This window comes from Orcinus orca, chromosome 8, assembly GCF_937001465.1.
Source record: "Orcinus orca chromosome 8, mOrcOrc1.1, whole genome shotgun sequence".
Taxonomy (NCBI): Eukaryota; Metazoa; Chordata; class Mammalia; order Artiodactyla; family Delphinidae; genus Orcinus; species Orcinus orca.
This window is the reverse complement of record NC_064566.1, coordinates 103913375-103930825: the sequence shown is the minus strand read 5'-3', so window position 1 is coordinate 103930825 and position 17451 is coordinate 103913375. Positions and strand designations below refer to the sequence as shown.

The 17451-nt window shown below is 47.6% G+C and overlaps 1 protein-coding gene across 2 annotated transcripts in view; it reads right to left on the bottom strand.

Annotated features, from left to right (window-relative positions):
- FLI1 (Fli-1 proto-oncogene, ETS transcription factor) overlaps nucleotides 1-17451 on the bottom strand; it is a 111920-nt gene that overhangs the window by 20921 nt on the left and 73548 nt on the right. For both annotated transcript variants that reach the window (XM_004280476.4, XM_049713604.1), the window contains exons 4-5: nucleotides 16510-16713; nucleotides 8260-8325 (exon numbers count right to left, since the gene is read on the bottom strand). In XM_004280476.4, the coding sequence (XP_004280524.1) occupies nucleotides 8260-8325; nucleotides 16510-16713 (270 nt within the window). The remainder of the gene's footprint in view (nucleotides 1-8259; nucleotides 8326-16509; nucleotides 16714-17451) is intronic.

Here is a 17451-nt window from a genome sequence, read left to right as displayed (position 1 = left end):
TTGTTTCCAGCACTCTCTCTCTCTTTCTCTCTCTCTTTCTCGCTCTCTCAATCTCTCTCTGGTGAAAACACACACACACACACACACACACACAACATGTAGCTCTCCAAAGAGGGTCAGATTGAAAGCAGACAAAACATTAAGTCTGGAATTTCAAAGGAAAACAATTAAAAAAAAATAAAACGGAGAGAGCAAGCTACTGTCTGTTCTATAATCATAAATCTTGCCTTTGGACACAGAAACAGCACACACTCACACACACACACACACACACACTCAGCAATCATCCCTGCTTTTGCTAAAAATGGATTAGGGGTAGTTCATCATAAAGGAAAAACATATAATGACAAAGTTCTTAACAGGCTCTCCTGGGAGGCCTGAATACCCTCAAATTTTAAGTGCACATTAGCGGACACAGACAGAGCCCGTGGAGCCACATAACCTGCTCCATGAGAGATGTTATTTACTCCCTAAAAATAACAGGCGATTACCTCACAGCATTACAGGCCTTCTCCTCAGGCACACGTGTTCCAGACCAACCCGCACTGGCCATCCCGCACAGGGCAATACGCACACGGCCCAAGGCCCCGCCAAACACACGCTCACCCCCTGAGACCCTGACTCAGGCTGCTGCCTCGAGCCCACCCCCCCATGCTGGGCCCCCAACCTGCCACCCTTGTTCACTGCCACACACACAGGGCACAGGAATCCACATTCTGCACGCATCTACATTTTCTCCATCAAAGCAAAACTTCTCGGGGCATCTTTTAAATCATGGAAAAATGTGGAGATGTAGGAAAGCAGAGAGAAAAGTCTACTGCACCCCGAAGGGCCCTTCGGCTTTAACAAGCATGAACTCACGGTCAACCTGACTTCAGCTCCCCCCACCCATGCCCCCTCCCTGCCCTGACTATTTTGAAGCAAATCCCTGGCTCCTTTGCTGAGCTTCCTGTCACACAGTGACACTATACCCGTCTTTCGGTTTCGTCTAAACCACTAAGAGTCCCACCCAAGGCTCCCCCATCATGCTCGCGTCACACACCCAGGCCCTGGTGTTCCCAGGGGGCACACTCAGGTATACCCACGGGAGCCCACCTGGTCCCGTCCCCCAAACCCAGCCCGAGCACACGCAGCCCCCGCACAGGATAGATCCAGACATGCTGGGTCTTTGATGCCCACCTTCCCTTCATTCGATACCCATTTCCAGCACGACCGTGCTGGGTCCTTCCAGAGGCCTCCCATCTTTCACTACGACCTCCATCATTAAATCATCAAGGACACCCCACAGGCGCTGAAAATGCAGGGGAAAGTGCCGAGAGGTGGTGCTGTAGCAGCCGTAGTCAATACGCAGCACTGACTTACAGGCCCATCTGTATCTCTGACTACATCCTCCTGAGGGTAGCTGGCTGGGTACCACGTTTCCGAAGCTCAGCCTAGCGTCCCATACATGGTAGGTTCTTAATAAATGAAGAGATGCGTGAACAGGGTGGAGGAGGGCACGAGTCCTGACTAAGGTCCTGAGAGAAGCCCTTCCCTTCCTGTGTGGTCTTGGGGGAACCCACACCTTCCCTGGCCTCCTATCGCCTCTGTTCCATGAAAGGTTTGGAGTGGATGGTCCACTTTAACATTTAATGATTTTTCATCCCTTCATTTCTCTTAGGGAACTTCTTGTAGGTCACATGCATTTTGATTATATGCAGTTTCATATAATTCCTTAATCGTTCCATATGTGAATCTCCCAAATAAGATTTTAAACAACTTGGCCATCTCATCTACGGTGTTACCACGCCATCTGATATGGTGTCTTTCATAACCCTGGGCGTAGTGTCAGCATGTGGTAAACCCTCAAGAACATTCTAATGATTTTGTGATAAAATCCTAATTACTGCTGTAATCCATGGAGCAAGCATATTGTGTACTTCCTGGTGCATCAGATGCCCTGGTAAGTGATTTCTAAGCATAATAGCCCTCTTGAAGGGGCACTAAGATTGCCTTCATTCTATACGGGAGGAAACTGCGGCAGAAAAAAGTAAGTGACTTGACCAAAGTCACACAGCCTGTTTGAGTCCAGAGCCTGGGTTTTGAACCGATATGCTCTAAGGCTGAGATATGAGATAAATACCTGCCTTGGGGAAATGGAGAGCATTAATTAAAGAAGGTTTAAGATGTTTGTTAGATGCTTGATGCAAACTATTATATAGAGAATGGATAAACCACGAGGTCCTACTGTATAGCCCAGGGAACTATATTCAATATCCTGTGATGAACCATAATGGAAAAGAAGATGAAAAAGAATGTATGTATATGTATAACTGAGTCACTTTGCTGTGAAGCAGAAATGAACACAACATTGTAAATCAATTATACTTCAAAAAGATAAATTTTTTAAAAAGATGTCAGATGCTTGAATGAAATATGTTGAGATGATGAGGTGAGAAGCAGCCTGGAGGGAGGAGTGAACAGCAAGACCTACGTTGGAGTCCTGCTCTATCCTAAGACCTGGGTGACTTCAAACGGACCCTGTTATCTCTGTGCCTTGTTTCCATTATCTACAGAACGGGGATAATAATAATATCAGCCCTGCCAGCTCACGGGATGGTGAGGGGTGCAAACGACGTAATAGATGTGCAAACGCTTGGCAGACAGTGAAGGGCTGCAGAACCGTGGTCCCGGCTATGTGCACAGGTCCTGCCATCTGGAAATCTCCTTGCAAGAAGCAGGGCTCTCATTAGCATAATCTTCAGCACCGGTTAGGCATTTCACTCTGAAGGACATGGAAAGGTGGTTTCTCCCCCTCTCTCTCCCACACTCAGCATGCAAGAAGACAGACTTTTTATCCATTAGCCCAGGTGACTGCAGGCCAGGGCTGTACCCCCGGCCGCAGGTGACCTGCGTGGGTTTGCATTTCACAGCGGGTCCTGAAAGGCTTCCCGGGCGGGGGCTAGAGGCTCAGCTTCCACGGGCCGGTTTATGAGTTCCAGGAGTTAATAAACAAGGAGCTCAGTATCCTCTGACTTTTGGAGACTCAGAGGTATTTAAACAGATCCAGCACAAGGAGCTAAGGAAATGAGGGTTTAGGATGCAAAGCAGCTCTGAAGCAGAGCGCTGCTGCCCGTCCTGGGGATGCGCTGGCAGGGCCCAGAGCAAGGCTGCCCGGAAACACGGTGGAGCTCTGACCTGCATCCCGGGCGGACACACTCATCCCTGGGCATGGAGGTCGGAGCTCGAGGTTTAGAGAATCCTCAGTCCGGGCCCCGGGACTCCCACGTATTGGGTTGGCCAAAAAGTTCGTTCAGTTTTAAGCAAAAATAAGACACATCTTTCATTTTCACCAAGAACTTTATTGAACAATGTATTCATTAACAGAACGAACTTTTTGGCCAACCCAATACTTGGAATGGCCATTTAACTTCTAGAATCCCAGTGCTCTCCGGATAAGATCAGGTAACCAACACCAATCCCAATGACTACTTAGATACACACGATAAGAACATATAAGAATGGGATTTCTGAGAGCTGAAGGGATGGACTCATGTAAAGCTGTTGGAATCAATATCAATACAAATTATAACCTCATCAATGACAAGGATGAAAAAGAACTAATAATCCAGTGGTCAGTTCAACCTGCTCTTCCATTAGTATAGCATGAGGTCCTGCTCTGTCTTTTCTAGGTCAATTTGGGGCCAGGAAAGATAAAGATCAACCTCCCAGTGTGTCTCCAAGACAACCTGGGTGGCTCTGAGACGGGTCTCCCTTTCCTCTTTCTGGTTCCTGTCTGCCGTGTAGGTCAGCACTGCTCACTCTTGGCTGCAGGTTTAAGAGTAACGGGGAGAGCTTGAAACAATTCCCAACGCCCAGCTGTCACTCCTAGAGATTCTGAATCAGTTGGTTGTGTCTGGGACCTTGGCATCAGTATTTTAAAACATTTTTTATTTTTACTTCTGTTGTATTTTTTTCAGATATATATATATATATTTTTTTCCCCTGTATTATACAGTAAATCCTTGTTGCTATTTTATACATAGTGGTGTGTATCTGTTAATCCCATACTCCTAATTTATCCCTTTCCCCACCCCTTTCCCCTTTGGTGACCATAAGTTTGTTTTCTATGTCTGAATCTGTTTCTGTTTTGTAACTAGATTCATTTGTATTACTTTTTAGATTCTACATATAAGTGGTATCATATAATATTTGTCTTTCTTTGACTGATTTACCTCACTTAGCTTGATAATCTCTAGGTCCATCCATGTTGCTTCAAATGACATTATTTCATTCTTTTCTATGGCTGAGTAATATTCCATTGTATGTATGTACCACATCTTCTTCATCCATTCTCTGTTGATGGACCCCTGGGGTGCTTCCCTGTCTTGGCTACTATAGCTAGTGCTGCTATGAACATTGGGGTGCATGTATCTTTTCAAATCAGCATTTTTGTCTTTACTGGATATATGCCCGGGAGTGGGTTGCTGGATCATATGGTAACTCTATTTTTAGTTTTTTAAGGAATCTCCATCCCGTTTTCCACAGTGGCTGCATCAATTTGCATTCCCACCAACCGTATAGGAGGGTTCCCGTTCCTCCACACCCTCTCCAGCATTTATTATTTGTAGGCTTTTTGATGACGGCCATTCAGACTGCTGTGAGGTGATGCCTCATTGTAGTTTTGATTTGCATTTCTCTAATAATTAGTGGTGTTGAGATCTTTTCATGTGCTTTTGCAGTTTTTATTGTGGTAAAACATATATCACATAGAATTTACCATTTTGACCATCTTCCAGTGTACATTTCAGTGGCATTAAATGATTCACGTTGCACAGCCATCACCATCAGTACTCTTTCATCTTTCCAAACTGAAACGCTGGGCCCATTAAACAATAACTCCCCATTCTTCTCTCCTTCCAGCCCCTGGCAACCATCATTCTACTTTTCTGGTCTCTGTGAATCTGCCCATTTACGGTCCCTCCTATGAGTGGAGTCATACAATATTTTCCTAGGGCATCAGTAATTTTAAAAAGCTCTCCAGCTCATTCTCTGTGCAGTTAGGAATAGAGGGTAGTGCCAAGCAGGGGTTATGTATGAATTCATCTTTGGGAGGAGAGGGTAGTGCAGGGATGTGGATGGAGATGATAGTAGAAAAACTGCAGGGACAGAGAAAAATAATGGAAAAAATTCACATCTCCACCCACACGACATTTAGGCAAGGTGTTGCTTTCATGAAAAGCCAGCTAGAAGGGAAAGGCTGTGTTTGTCAGGGAGACTATCTGAAGTAAGGGATTTTGAATCCTACACCCTGGGTTTGAATCCTTGTTCTGCTGTTGAATAGCTGTGTGCCCTTCAGGGAGCCATTTAATAGTCCTGAACCTCACTTTCTCTGTCTGAAAAATGGGGCTAATTCAATCTACCTCTCGGGGATGTTGCCGGGCTTAAAAGCAGAGGCAAAGCACGTGAAAGTGTCTGAGGCATTGCAGAATCCTATACATATGACAGCGGTGGCTGCATTGAAAATGAGTAGCAGTTGCTTCCATTCTAATTTATTTTCTTAAGTGCATTAGCCTTGGTATCCGGTAGAGAGAGCATAATTGTTCTAGCTCGGTCCAATCTGTGACCATAGAATATTTAATTTTGGAAAAAGCTTAAAAACTGCTACAAATTAATTTTTTAAATCTAGCCTTACTTCTTGGGCACCAATAACCCTTAGAGAGTGCAATTGTTTTCAAGAGACAAGCTGGAAGGATGATTACGCCATTTTAAAGTAAAAAGACATACTCATTTGATAAGCACATTGAAGAAGCATTCATAGAAGCATTTACCTCTTCAACTTCTTTCTTTTGTGCTTGATGCCAGCACCTGTCCTTTGTGAAATAAACACGTACACTCATGCACACACACACACACACACACACACACACACACACAGAGCTCTGGTCCTCTTGTTGGACTCGGTTTGTTTGGGGCTGTGTGTGTGCCTTATTCAAACAAGACAGAGCTAAGGTTGCATGACGTCTTCTCTTTATTTTTCCATTTAATATTTTAAGAACCCAAGATAGCTATTAGAGAAAAGCAGAAGAGAGAGGTGGGGAGGAGGGTGAAAAGCAGGGAGAGAGGAGCGTGGCTAGCTTTGTCTTGCTAATGTACTTTGTTTTGTGGACGATGGGCCGTTTAGACAGATCCAGACCACCTCAGGAGGGGGAAGGCGACAGAGCAGCAAGACAACTCAAGTGGAAAGCTTTACTGGGGACAAAAGCTGCACCTGCAAAGCGCAGATGTAACCGTTTCTGGAGGCCAGGGCCGATGCTGGGAGATAAATGCCCAGCACCACCTGACTGAGGGCTTTGCAGTGCGCACTTGCCTGGATACTGCAGTTCATTCATTTCAGAAGAGAGGCAGCTCCTGCGAAAGCCCCAAAGAGCCCAGCGTGGCATTACAAACTCACAAAAGGACCGAGGGAAGGAACAGCAGCGCAGGTAGGGGAGAGGCTGAAAGCTAGGACCCCTGGAGGAGTAATGAATCGTTTATCAGCGCAGTTCAACCCAGAAAAACTTGCTTCTTAACGAAAATCTGTATTTTACGTCCAATATCAGATATTCTCTCATAGGCTCTGCCCCCAGAGTCTCCCTGGTTAATCCTGGTGGAGTTAGCAGGTCCCAGCCTGCAGAACTGGAGGAGTTTTCAGGGATCTCCTGCCTCCCTCCCTCCCTTCTTTCCTTTCCTTCTTCCTTCTCTCCCTCCTCCCTTCCAAGACATGGATCCCTATCTGCAGACGAAACGAAGTTCAGTAAGTGAACCAGATCAGAGCAGAGGGGGCCTGGACGAAAGCAGACCCTCACCTGCAGCAGCCAGGAGCTCGACAGTCAGGGGTGACTCTTACTGGTTTAGTTTGGCCCTTTTATTTGACAGGAAACTGAGGTTCAGGGCATGAAGTGATTTCCCCAAAGTAAACCAGAGGTGCTCCGACCTCAATCTAATATGTTTGACACTGTAATATATTTTGTCTCTTATGGACATTTGCAACATGATGGTAAATGGGTCACCTAATAAAATGTGGCTTGGACTGTATGATGAGTCAATATGACTTCAGATTTTTTATGGCAAAAGCCAATAACTCTGACTTTGAAAGAAAACAGTAGCAGAGACTGGCCCAAGGTGGGGTAAGAGGTGAAGAAAGTCACAGAAAACCAGGAAAGTTTACAAACATATTCATTATGTTGAATTTTTCCTCCACAGAATTGTCTGGTCATCATCTGATTATAAATTGTTAAAAGGAAACAGGAAGTCTAATGTGATCGAAGGTGTGAACTTGGTCAAGACACCCAGGCTCACTGGGTCTCTGTTTCCTCCATAACCGAAAACAGTTTTGAACCAAATGTCTCTAAGATTCTTCCCTTAGAAGAGCTTTATGTTTCTCTGAAATATTATGCTGTGCTAACTCCATGCAACCAATACTGAAAACTTCTGCCTTCATTCATTCTATGCAGCAGGTGTGCCTTAAAGAAAAAGTATTGAAAGAGAGAGAGCCAAGGAAGAGAGTGCCCTTCATACTCCTACTCATCCTTCAAGGCCCCACTCAAAATGCCCCTCCTCCATGGAATTTTTCTTCTGCCTCAGGCAGAATTTTTTCACTCCCATTTTTTCTCCCTTAAACCAGGTACCATGAATCATTCACTTGTTTAAATGCCTGGAATCTAACAGTGTCTGGAGCAGGAAATCTCCACAACGTTGTTTCATGAATAAAGATGCTGAGAAATGTATTGTAATGTTTGCTAAAACCCTCACTGGCGAAAACCATTGTCTGAGACCATTTTCTTTCTCTTTCAACCAAAGCAAAGCAACTAGACCAAATCTCCAAATCACCACTTTAAAAATGAATTGATATCGCTTAAATTTCTTACCAACACCCCCCTGAAAATATGACATTGCAAGAATCCTTGAAATCTTCATTTTGTTTCCTTCAACAAAGAAATCCCCCGCCTTTTGGTTTTGAAAGTGAGCAGCATCCGTTTCCTTCCAAGAGCAACACGCTTTCGTTCATGGAGTAACAACCTCAAGTCGCATCTTTATGGAATTATCACAAGATATTTTACAACCTTGTCATGTTTTTGCAATGAGCAGCATAAGGGGGATCAGCTTAGGCTTCTAGAAAAGCTGAGTGGACAAGAGAGTTGGGACACACACCTGAGGTTCCCCCACCGCAGTCTTACCATCGTGGACTGTGCTGGGCTGGTAATGAGGACAATTCTACATGTGAGAGAACAGACTCACCTTCTTTGACATTCAGTCGTGAGGACGGGTCCGTGTGGGAGGTTGTGTTATAGGCCAACAGTGAACCTGAAAGGCGAAGCAAACGCATCAGGTTATAACCAAGACACTCTTCCGAGATCAAGACTAGGAGATGGGATGAGAAGTGAGTGGGGAGGGCAGGAGACAGGGAGAAGGATGGAAGGACAGATGACTGAGTCCTTGAGAGAAAGAAACAGTTAATGTCACCCATTTGGGGGGCCAATCACGCAGGACTGTAATAGCTTCCTGGAGTTAGGGTCTGAGGAAGGTAGGACAGAATGCTCATGGGCGGGACACACACAGCCCTCCCAGCAGCCACGTTTAAGGTTCTAAAATTCTTGGGGTCCACACTATGTCATAGCAGGAACACAGGGCTGGGCACCATGTCCTGGTCCTTCGACCGACTTCCTGTGTGACCGTGAATGAGGGACTTTACGTGTCTGGATCTTGATTTCTTCGCCTTGAGCTACAAAAGGGGGTGGCAAACTTTTTATACAGACCAGATAGTAAATATTTTAGTCTCTGCGGGCTGAAGATGGCCTCTGTTGCACATTCCTCTTTGTTTTTGTTTTGTCTTGTCCGTGGGCCAGCGCTGGCCAGATTGGACTGCAGCTTGTATTGCCACGCCCCGGAGGAGAAGCCCGGCCACTTTCTTCCCACTGTGATGTCCTTTGGGTTTACAGGTGGGCAAGGTGCTTGGTGAAGGGGGTGCTAGGAGCTGGGAAAGGGGTGGGGCTGGCAGCGCTCCCTGGAGTAACTTTTGTCTCCCTTTATGCGTAGCTAAGAGAATACAACTCAACGTGAGGCGTAAGCCGCTGAATTTTCTGTCATCACAGGGTGCTGATATACAACCTTTTAGAATTAAATGTTCATGCAGAGCTACTTTTAGCAAGCACTGAAAGCAGTTCTAGTCTGGGCATTTTCTAGTAGATTTAGTCTGGGCATTTTCTTTTTTTTATTGTTGTTGCATGTAAAAAACTTCTCCCTTCTTTCCTAAAACTAGACGTGTGCCTTTGTTTCCAGCAAATCCAAGAGCTTTATTTTGGAAACGTAGGCATTTTTGTCGTCCTCCTTGAGGCTCTCCCGTGGAAACTCTGAAGCACCATCAGGTGGGCTGGGATCTGCTTTTATAAGCTTTTGACATGGGTGCTGGGAGCTAAAACATCCTTCTAAACCATCCTTTGCCTGCTCCCTGGGACCGAGTGGACGGACTCGGGTGCCAGGGCTTGGAACAGGGAATGGGCTGTCAGACACTCCTATTTTTAGTCTCAAGTCCCGGAAGGGACACGGGAGTGGAGTGGCTGCCTCACCCAGCTGTGGGCGTCTGGTTGCGTGCCTCAGAGAAGCTGTGCGCCCTTCCAGGCCAGATGACGAAGAGAGAATTTTGGAAGAGTCATCCAACTGCCTAGAACCTCTGACTTTGGGCTTGAGCAACTATTCCTTTCAGCTCTGCAACAGTTCCAGACAAAAAAAGCAGAGGGGTGGTGATGGTACTGAGAGAACTCTATGCCAAAGTGTGGCTGTGTGGAGACACATTTAGAAAGGAGGCGGTCATGCGCTTGGAATAGCCGAGAATCAGATGCGTTTGGTTCTTCCATTCTCAAAAATATCAAGGACAAAGCGATTTCTTGCACTTCGTTTAATATACATTTTTATGCACATGAGAGTTTAGAATTAGACCTGCTTCTTACCACTTACTAGCTTGGTGACCTCCATCAATTTACCCAATCTCTCTAAGCCATAGTGTCCTCCTATATAAAACAGGCTAATAATAACACCTACCCGATAAGGTTCTTATGAGGAGTCAATAAAATAATACACACAGCTGCTCGGAACAGACCTTGGCTCAGAATGAATGTTCAATACACGCTAGGTATTATCAAGACTATTTTTGTATCTTTTCTCCCACAGACACAACAATGACACACAATAAACTCTTTATAAAAGAGTTTGCTGGGCATTTGCCTTGTTCTCTGGAATTAGAGTTATGAATGGGTTCTGCTGCAATAAGAAATAATCCTCCATGACTGGAAGGAGGTTAAGAAATGGAAACAAGTGTTCCAAGGGAAGAGAAAACAGTCTCTGGAGTAAGACCAAGAATGTCTGCCTCTCTGTCCCTGACATTCTCGGCCTCAGGCGGAAACCTCACGGCTGGAGCAAATAAAGAAAAATGATGGTCTCGGAGGACCGAACTGCCTGAGTCATTAGTGCAGATGTAGCTGAGAGCACGAAGCTTAGATAAACCGCACTTATTAAATTTCCCCCTCGGTGAAAGTTCTTCCTTGGGCACACGTGAATTCCAGAGGAAACTCCCAGAAAGCCAAGAGGAAGGGTCGTTTGACCTCTGCAAAGCTTGCATGAAATACATATTTCATGGTAACCTAGGAGAAGGATTTTGCCCTGAAGACTGTTCTTGGTTCAAATTTCACTCCTAGAAGGAGAGGCTGCCTTCCCTGTGGAGGGGCTGATTTGGGGTGTCTGACCTCCTTCCCAAGGGACCAACTTTCCCTTCTCTCCTCCCATTTTTTACTTAACCAGTTCCTCAGGCTACAGAGAGTGGCAAGGCACACTCTTTCCTTAAAGGAATTTGTTCAGATGCAAGAAGGTCCTCCCTGGAGCCTGACCTCTCACTCTGTGGCTTTGGATATCTCTCTCTCCTTCTTTGAGTCACCTTCTGCGTGGGGCGAACACCACCTTGTCAGAGGAAACAGGCTGTGATGCTAGGAGGGAAGCCAACACTCTCGGGATGCTTGTCGTCATGCGCCGGATGCTTTCTGTCTATTCTCTCACTTAACTCTCACACAGATGATGAAATCAATATTCAGAGAAGTCAAGTAATTTGCCCAGGATCACGTAGCCAGAAAGCCCAGGAGGCAGGATACCCATTCTGGTCTATCTACAAAATCTGCTCTCAGCCCAGCAGACCCTGCAGCCTCCAGGCTAAATCGAAGAAACAGACAACACTCACCTATGGTGTTGGAATCAAGACAGTGGCTGCCTTTGGGGAGGAAGTGGGGGTGATGGAGTGGGGCACACGGGGGCTTCTAGTCTCCCCCTTGACCTGGAGGGACTCATATGAGTGAGTGGATTCACTTTGTGATAATTCCTTGACATGTGCATTTATGGTTTTTGCACTTCTCTCTCTGTGATACTTTAATTAAAACGTTTGTTGCCTTATCTGTTTACGTATTTACATACACATGAGGGCTTCTATGTGTATCTATGTATTTGGGGCCCCGCAAAGCACGGAGCAGCTGCTGCTGAGAACGGAATAGGCTCCCCAATGGGAAAGCACAAGGACAAAATAATTTCCCATTGTCGCGTCCATCCGTCACTGGTACAGTATTTGGGATCTGAGAGAGGATGGAAATGAAGAGTGAAGCTTGCAGGTGTGGGTGGAGCCCAGCAATCGGGCTTTCTCCAGCTCCACATTCCCACGAGCGGACCTGGCCTTCCTCTGGGGCACCTGCAGACGAGACAACGGCCGTCTGAGCGCCAAAGCCTTTGTCTCCCGCCTTGCAGACACCTTGCGCGCCCCACTGCCAGCCTCTGGAAACCGGGCTTCCTTTTCTCTGCACTGCCATCAATGGCTCTGGCTGGAGGGTGCAGGTGGGCAGGGAGGAGGGAGGAGGCTCTGTGTTCTCTCTTCTAAAATTTTTTAACATCTTTATTGGAGTATAATTGCTTTACAATGGCGTGTTAGTTTCTGCTTTATAACAAAGTGAATCCGTTATACATATACATATGTTCCCATATCTCCTCCCTCCTGAGGCTCTGTGTCCTGAACAACAGGCCTGGCTGACGACTGAGTCCCGGGAAATCTGACCTTTTGTTCTCCTTCACCGGTCAGACCCGGCCTGGAAGGGATAATACTTCACTGGCTTAATTGCCCAGAGCCATCACCTTTGCCGGAACATCTGAGGCGGCCGGTGGGGACACCACAAAACGCAAAATGTGTTTTCCATTATGTTTAAATTAAAAATGGGAATCAAGATAGATACCTTTGCTGTGGTCTCCCTGTCACCCCATATATTTCATCTCTCTAGCGCTGCCACTATTTCCAAACGCATTTCCTTAGCATTTTTCATGGGTCAGACGCAGACAGACAGACAGAACACAACTTTCTGTAAAATGAACAAAGGCTCTTTCCTTCTGTCTCTGGCCGCCCCACCCAGGACCTTTTGGACTCCCAGAAACCCCAAACTCCCCCCAGCGGCCCTGGGTCTGAACTGCCGTTTGGGGACAGCTCCCACTTCCTTTGAGGTCCGTCCCAATCTTGCCTTGTGACATCCAATCTCATTTCCCGCAGCCCAAGACTGTAAATACGGCCTCTGCCTGCATGAGATACTGAAGGGGCTGCCCGTCAGGTCCAGAGTGTGGGGCGCCGCACGGAAGAGAGACGGGCAGAGTTGGCGTGCAGATAGGTTTGGCTTAATCGGCCTCATTCCAGGAGGCCACAGGGAAGTTTTCGGAAAGCATTTATCTCTGGGTACAAAAGAAAACAGAAAATGTTGTGGGGAAAGCGGCCTGGCCCTCCACACGGGAGCCCCAGGGGCGTGAGGCTAATTCCACAGCAGGGGAGGGAAAGACCGGGTGGCCCAGGTGAGCGGGCGCTGTCTGTGCAGCCTGGCCTCTGCCCTCAGAGCGTGAGGCTGTGGGCATAGCTGCACCCCGGGTCTTAGGAGGCCTGGGTCTCGGACACCAGGCTGCTCTCCAGGGGCTGGGCACGTCTGAACCCATTTCCGAAGCACTCCAGGCCTCATTTGCTTTGGCTTTAAAATGGGGATTTATAATTAGTTGTCCATGGTGTCCACAAGGGGGCACCCTGTCTGTCCCGTAAAGTGAATGACACCTGGGCAGATGCAGCCTGAGCCCGGGTGTCCCCAGGAGACTCCGGAATGATCCCAAGAACTGTGGGCATCTCCCCAGACCCGGCCCCCACTGTCCTCCTCCCATTTCAAGTGCGGGTGACATTACAGAGGGATGGTATAAGGTACAGTCACTCCGTCTGGGCCAGCTGAAAAGCCAGGGTATGGAGAACAGGAACCTCCAGGCAGGCCAGGTAAATCCTAGCACGAGACAGGGGGCTCAGGACACTGTTATTTCTTCTCCACCCTGGAAAATACATTTTCAGTTTGGAGTTTGGTTTTTAAAATTTGAAAGTATAGCTCCTGTTCTGACAACGCGAATAAATATTCGAGCACCTTTTGTGAAAGTGTAAATTTGGTGTCAGAGCTTCTCAATCCTACCATGTCCTTTTTTCTACTAAAGTCCAGAAAGCTCGGACGCCTCTGGAGAGGCGCAGCTGCCCTGCAGTCTTCTGACCCGGGGCTAAGTTAGAAGGGCTCCAGTTCTCTTCTATCCACTCTCCTTAGCCCCACTGCACTTCCTCCCTCTGTGCTGAGGAGCTCAGCTCTTTTCCTTCCACCTCTTGCCAAAGTGGAACTGTTTGAACGCCACCCCCTCCTCCACGAAAGGACATATGACAATGCACGAGGCATTAGCACCCTTCTCCCAGCCTCAACTCAGCTGCCCCAACCTCTCCCCAGAGCCCTGGCCTCCCTGCCTCCACACAAAACATCCACTGCAAGTAAGTCTGGAAAAACAATACAGTGTTTGAAGCCAAGTCGGTGGGCCTTGCGGGGTTCCCAGCAGTCCTGAGAGCAGACAGCCACCATGCACGTGACCTCCTGCAGGCGTCTCAGTGGATCCCCCCACAACCAGGGGTCCCAGAGGCTGCAGCTGAAAGTGGACCCCAATTAACAAGAGGCATGAATCAAAAATTGTTTCCATGATAGCAGATCATTTTAAGTCTAGGTTCCTCAAAAGGCCTCTAGGGTAGTACAACACTATGCTGGGGCAAGTTTTTTTGGACCTTAATACAAGTATTTTAATTTTTGTTTTTGCAGGCAGACGTGGTTTTGCGTCGTTGCTCAGACCCCTTTATATTTTGCTGTTGCACTCAACTTTGTCTCATATATGTGCTTTGTTCATCTCCACTCAACTCTGGAAATTTGCTCCGCTAATAAGCTCCTTTCTGGAAACTTCATATTATTATTGCTTTGGGGGCATCTTCCTTAATGTCTACAAATACTCTTAGAAAGAACGAAGAGAAGAAATCCACCCTTTTTCATGTCCTGCTACAAATACCCAGAAACCCAACCCTCTGGCGTCCACTTCTTCCCAGCCTGCTTATTCCTTTGCTCTTTCTTATCTGTTCTCCTCCGATAGAAAGCCTCCTCAACAGTTACCCACGACCACCTTATGAAATTCCTTGGCCTTCTGAGCATAGGTTGGTCTTGCTTCAGGGTCTGTGGCTTGGGTTCTTCTGTGAGAGGAAGTCCCAGCGGGGACTTCAGTTGTTTATGGACCCGCCAGAAAGGGCCTGGAATCACACGGTCTGAATGGGCTCTCCCAACATCAGTCAGAACGTGCTTGAACATGCCCTCAACAAGGGCATCTGATAACTGGGCCCTTTAAGTGCTCCAAGCTCTCTGTCCACACTGCCGTCCATCTCTTCTCCCACAAAGTGATTCCCAGACGTCCAGCCGTATGACACCAGGAGGGGCAGAAAGGCAGAATCAGTCAGCGTTTTTGCTTTGCTGCTCTCTCCTTCTCATGCCCAGCTTCTGTGTGCCCACTTCCACCTCCTGCCCTGCCCAGCTAGCATTACTGCAGGACTCTGTGCAAAGATCCTTTTTAAAAAAATTCTATAAACACTTAAAGAAATACAGATTGTTAGAAAATGCTCATTCTCCAAAGCTCAGAAAAACTGGGTGGAAAACTGCCCCCGTTTTTGAAATTGTCATTCCTTGGGCTGACCTCATGCTGCAGCAAGACTCAGACATGAGGTCATTCCTCTGGTGTTAACATACACGGCATCACCCACACAATCCCACTGCTTACCAGACGCCTCGGAGGGTGACTGGGGAGCCCAGAGGCACCAGTGGAAACTTCCGAAGGCATTTTCAAATTCTTTCATTTTTACACCCAGGGTGTGTTGCCCCTACCCCACAGAGTACACTGTTGCAGGAGACAGAAGATTACAGGAATGGTGAGCTGAAGACCCACTGGACAACAGAACACGGATGAAGAACTAACTAACCCAGAGCCCAGGAGACCAGGGAAAGCGGCCCGTGGGCACTGTCCAAGGATCTCAGCGTTAAAGCGGCTTTAAAATCATCAACCTCATTCTTTCCGAAGCTGAACTCCTGCAAGATTCTGAGCAGCCACGGACAGCAGACACTGCACCCTGAGGCTGCCAGTGGATCTTTGGGCAGGGCTGGCTGTTAGAAAGCCCCCTTGTAGAATGAATCCACAACTGTTTTCCTGTAGCTTCAACTTCCCCATCTTAGGACCATCTTTTCTGGCCACAGAACAGTCTTTCGGTACTTGGGGTCACCGATATACCACCTGTATTTCTGGGGAAGAGTTAAGGCTGAGGTTATTAGCACGTTTATCAAAATTCTGCTCTGATGTGTATGTTTCGTATCAGATGAAATTCATATCAAATTGATGGGACTTGGCAATAGAGAAGCCTCGTATCGGATAAATCCTTTGAACAACCGCGCACTTTCTTTCATAAACTCTCCCTTTCCAAAGCTCTTTGCCTTCTGACTCTGCCAGGAGAAAGCTTCCAACAGATCCTAACCCCGCTGTAGCATCTGCTACACTTCCTGTTTAGTTGGGAAGGGTGTGTAGGTAACAGCGGGTAAAGGTGGGTTAGGGGGTGCCAGAGTGACCCCAAGAATAAGAGGAACTTAACGTGTAAATATTCCAAAACGTAAATCTAGAGTTTACTGTAGGAACTTTAAATCATCGCTCCAGACAGTACCAGCCAGGGTGTCCATCTATTTATAGTTTGGGGCAAAGTAGTTTCTGGAAAGTTGTTCTCATGGGAAGAGTGTGACTCGCCTCTGGCAGACCCCACGGGGCTGCAGCTCCCTACTTTTTCTCCATTCCTCGTTTTCCTTCCCTTGTCATGGCAGGACTGGGTCAGTCCCCTCGCAGGGTCTCTGGGAGCCAGTGCGACCTTGGCAACTTGACACCCAGATGGGCTGCTCCTATAGCAACCGCCCAGCATAAACCGACAGCCCGGGACCCTATCTCCTTTCCCTGGGCTGGCTCCGTGGGAACCAGTCTTCATCCTGAGCGGCTGGGCGGAATTCTCTCCCAGCCCTGGGGGCTTGGGCTGCAGCCCCTGGGGTGTAAGGAAAAGGACCAGGTACTTACTTTCCCTGAGGTAGCTGAGGTGTGACAATAGCACTTCCGTGTTGTAGAGGGAGGTGGCTCGGAGGAAATCCTCCTTGTTCAGTTTACACAGTTCCTTGCCGTCCATGTTCTGGAAGAAAGATGTGTCGATCTCCATCAAGCCGTACTCCTTTATCGCCCACTCCAGCCACTGCCTCACGTGCTCCTGCGTCCACAGCGTGGGGTCTGCAGGGGAGATGGGCTGTTAGCAAGGCTGCAGGACGCAGGGTTCCACCCCTTCTCTGTCTCTGCCTCTCTCCTCTGTCTTTTCCTCTCTCCCTCTCTCCCCATCTCCAACTCTCTCCCCTCCCTTCCTCTTCCCCTCCCTTCCCCCTCCTCAATCCCCCCTCCCCCCAGTGAGAAAGTGGTTCCCTCCCAGATGGTCCTCCCAGAATGCCCATCCGGCCCCGTCACATCTGGCGCTGCCTGAACCACTTAGCGCTCTGGAAAGGTTCTTAGACGCCTCACTACGCATCTGGACAGGACATTCTCTTTAAAGCCTTTGGAGGGCAACCGAAACCTCTGCCTGAGAAATGGTGGCATCAAAATGAAAACAAGCACAGTTTCCAACACCCAGGGCCACCATCTGTATCTTAAGAACATCAGTGATTTCACGGAAGAACAGTGATCTCTCCGATGGCTGCAGAAAAGAAGATGTACGTGGACACTTGGACCACAATTCCATGTGTGCAGTTGGAAAACCCAGTGGTGTTAGTCTTAATAACTTAACCCCAATCTGGGTTTTCTCCCTTTGGAGACAGCTGTGTTGAAATTTCTTTAAAATCATCCTGACAAAGTTTTTAGGATATTTAAATCCCCAAAGATGGGAAATGGGGAATTCCCTGGTGGTCCAGTGGTTAAGAGTCCACCTTCCAATGCAGGGGTCACGGGTTCGATCCCTGGTCTTGGAACTAAGATCCCACA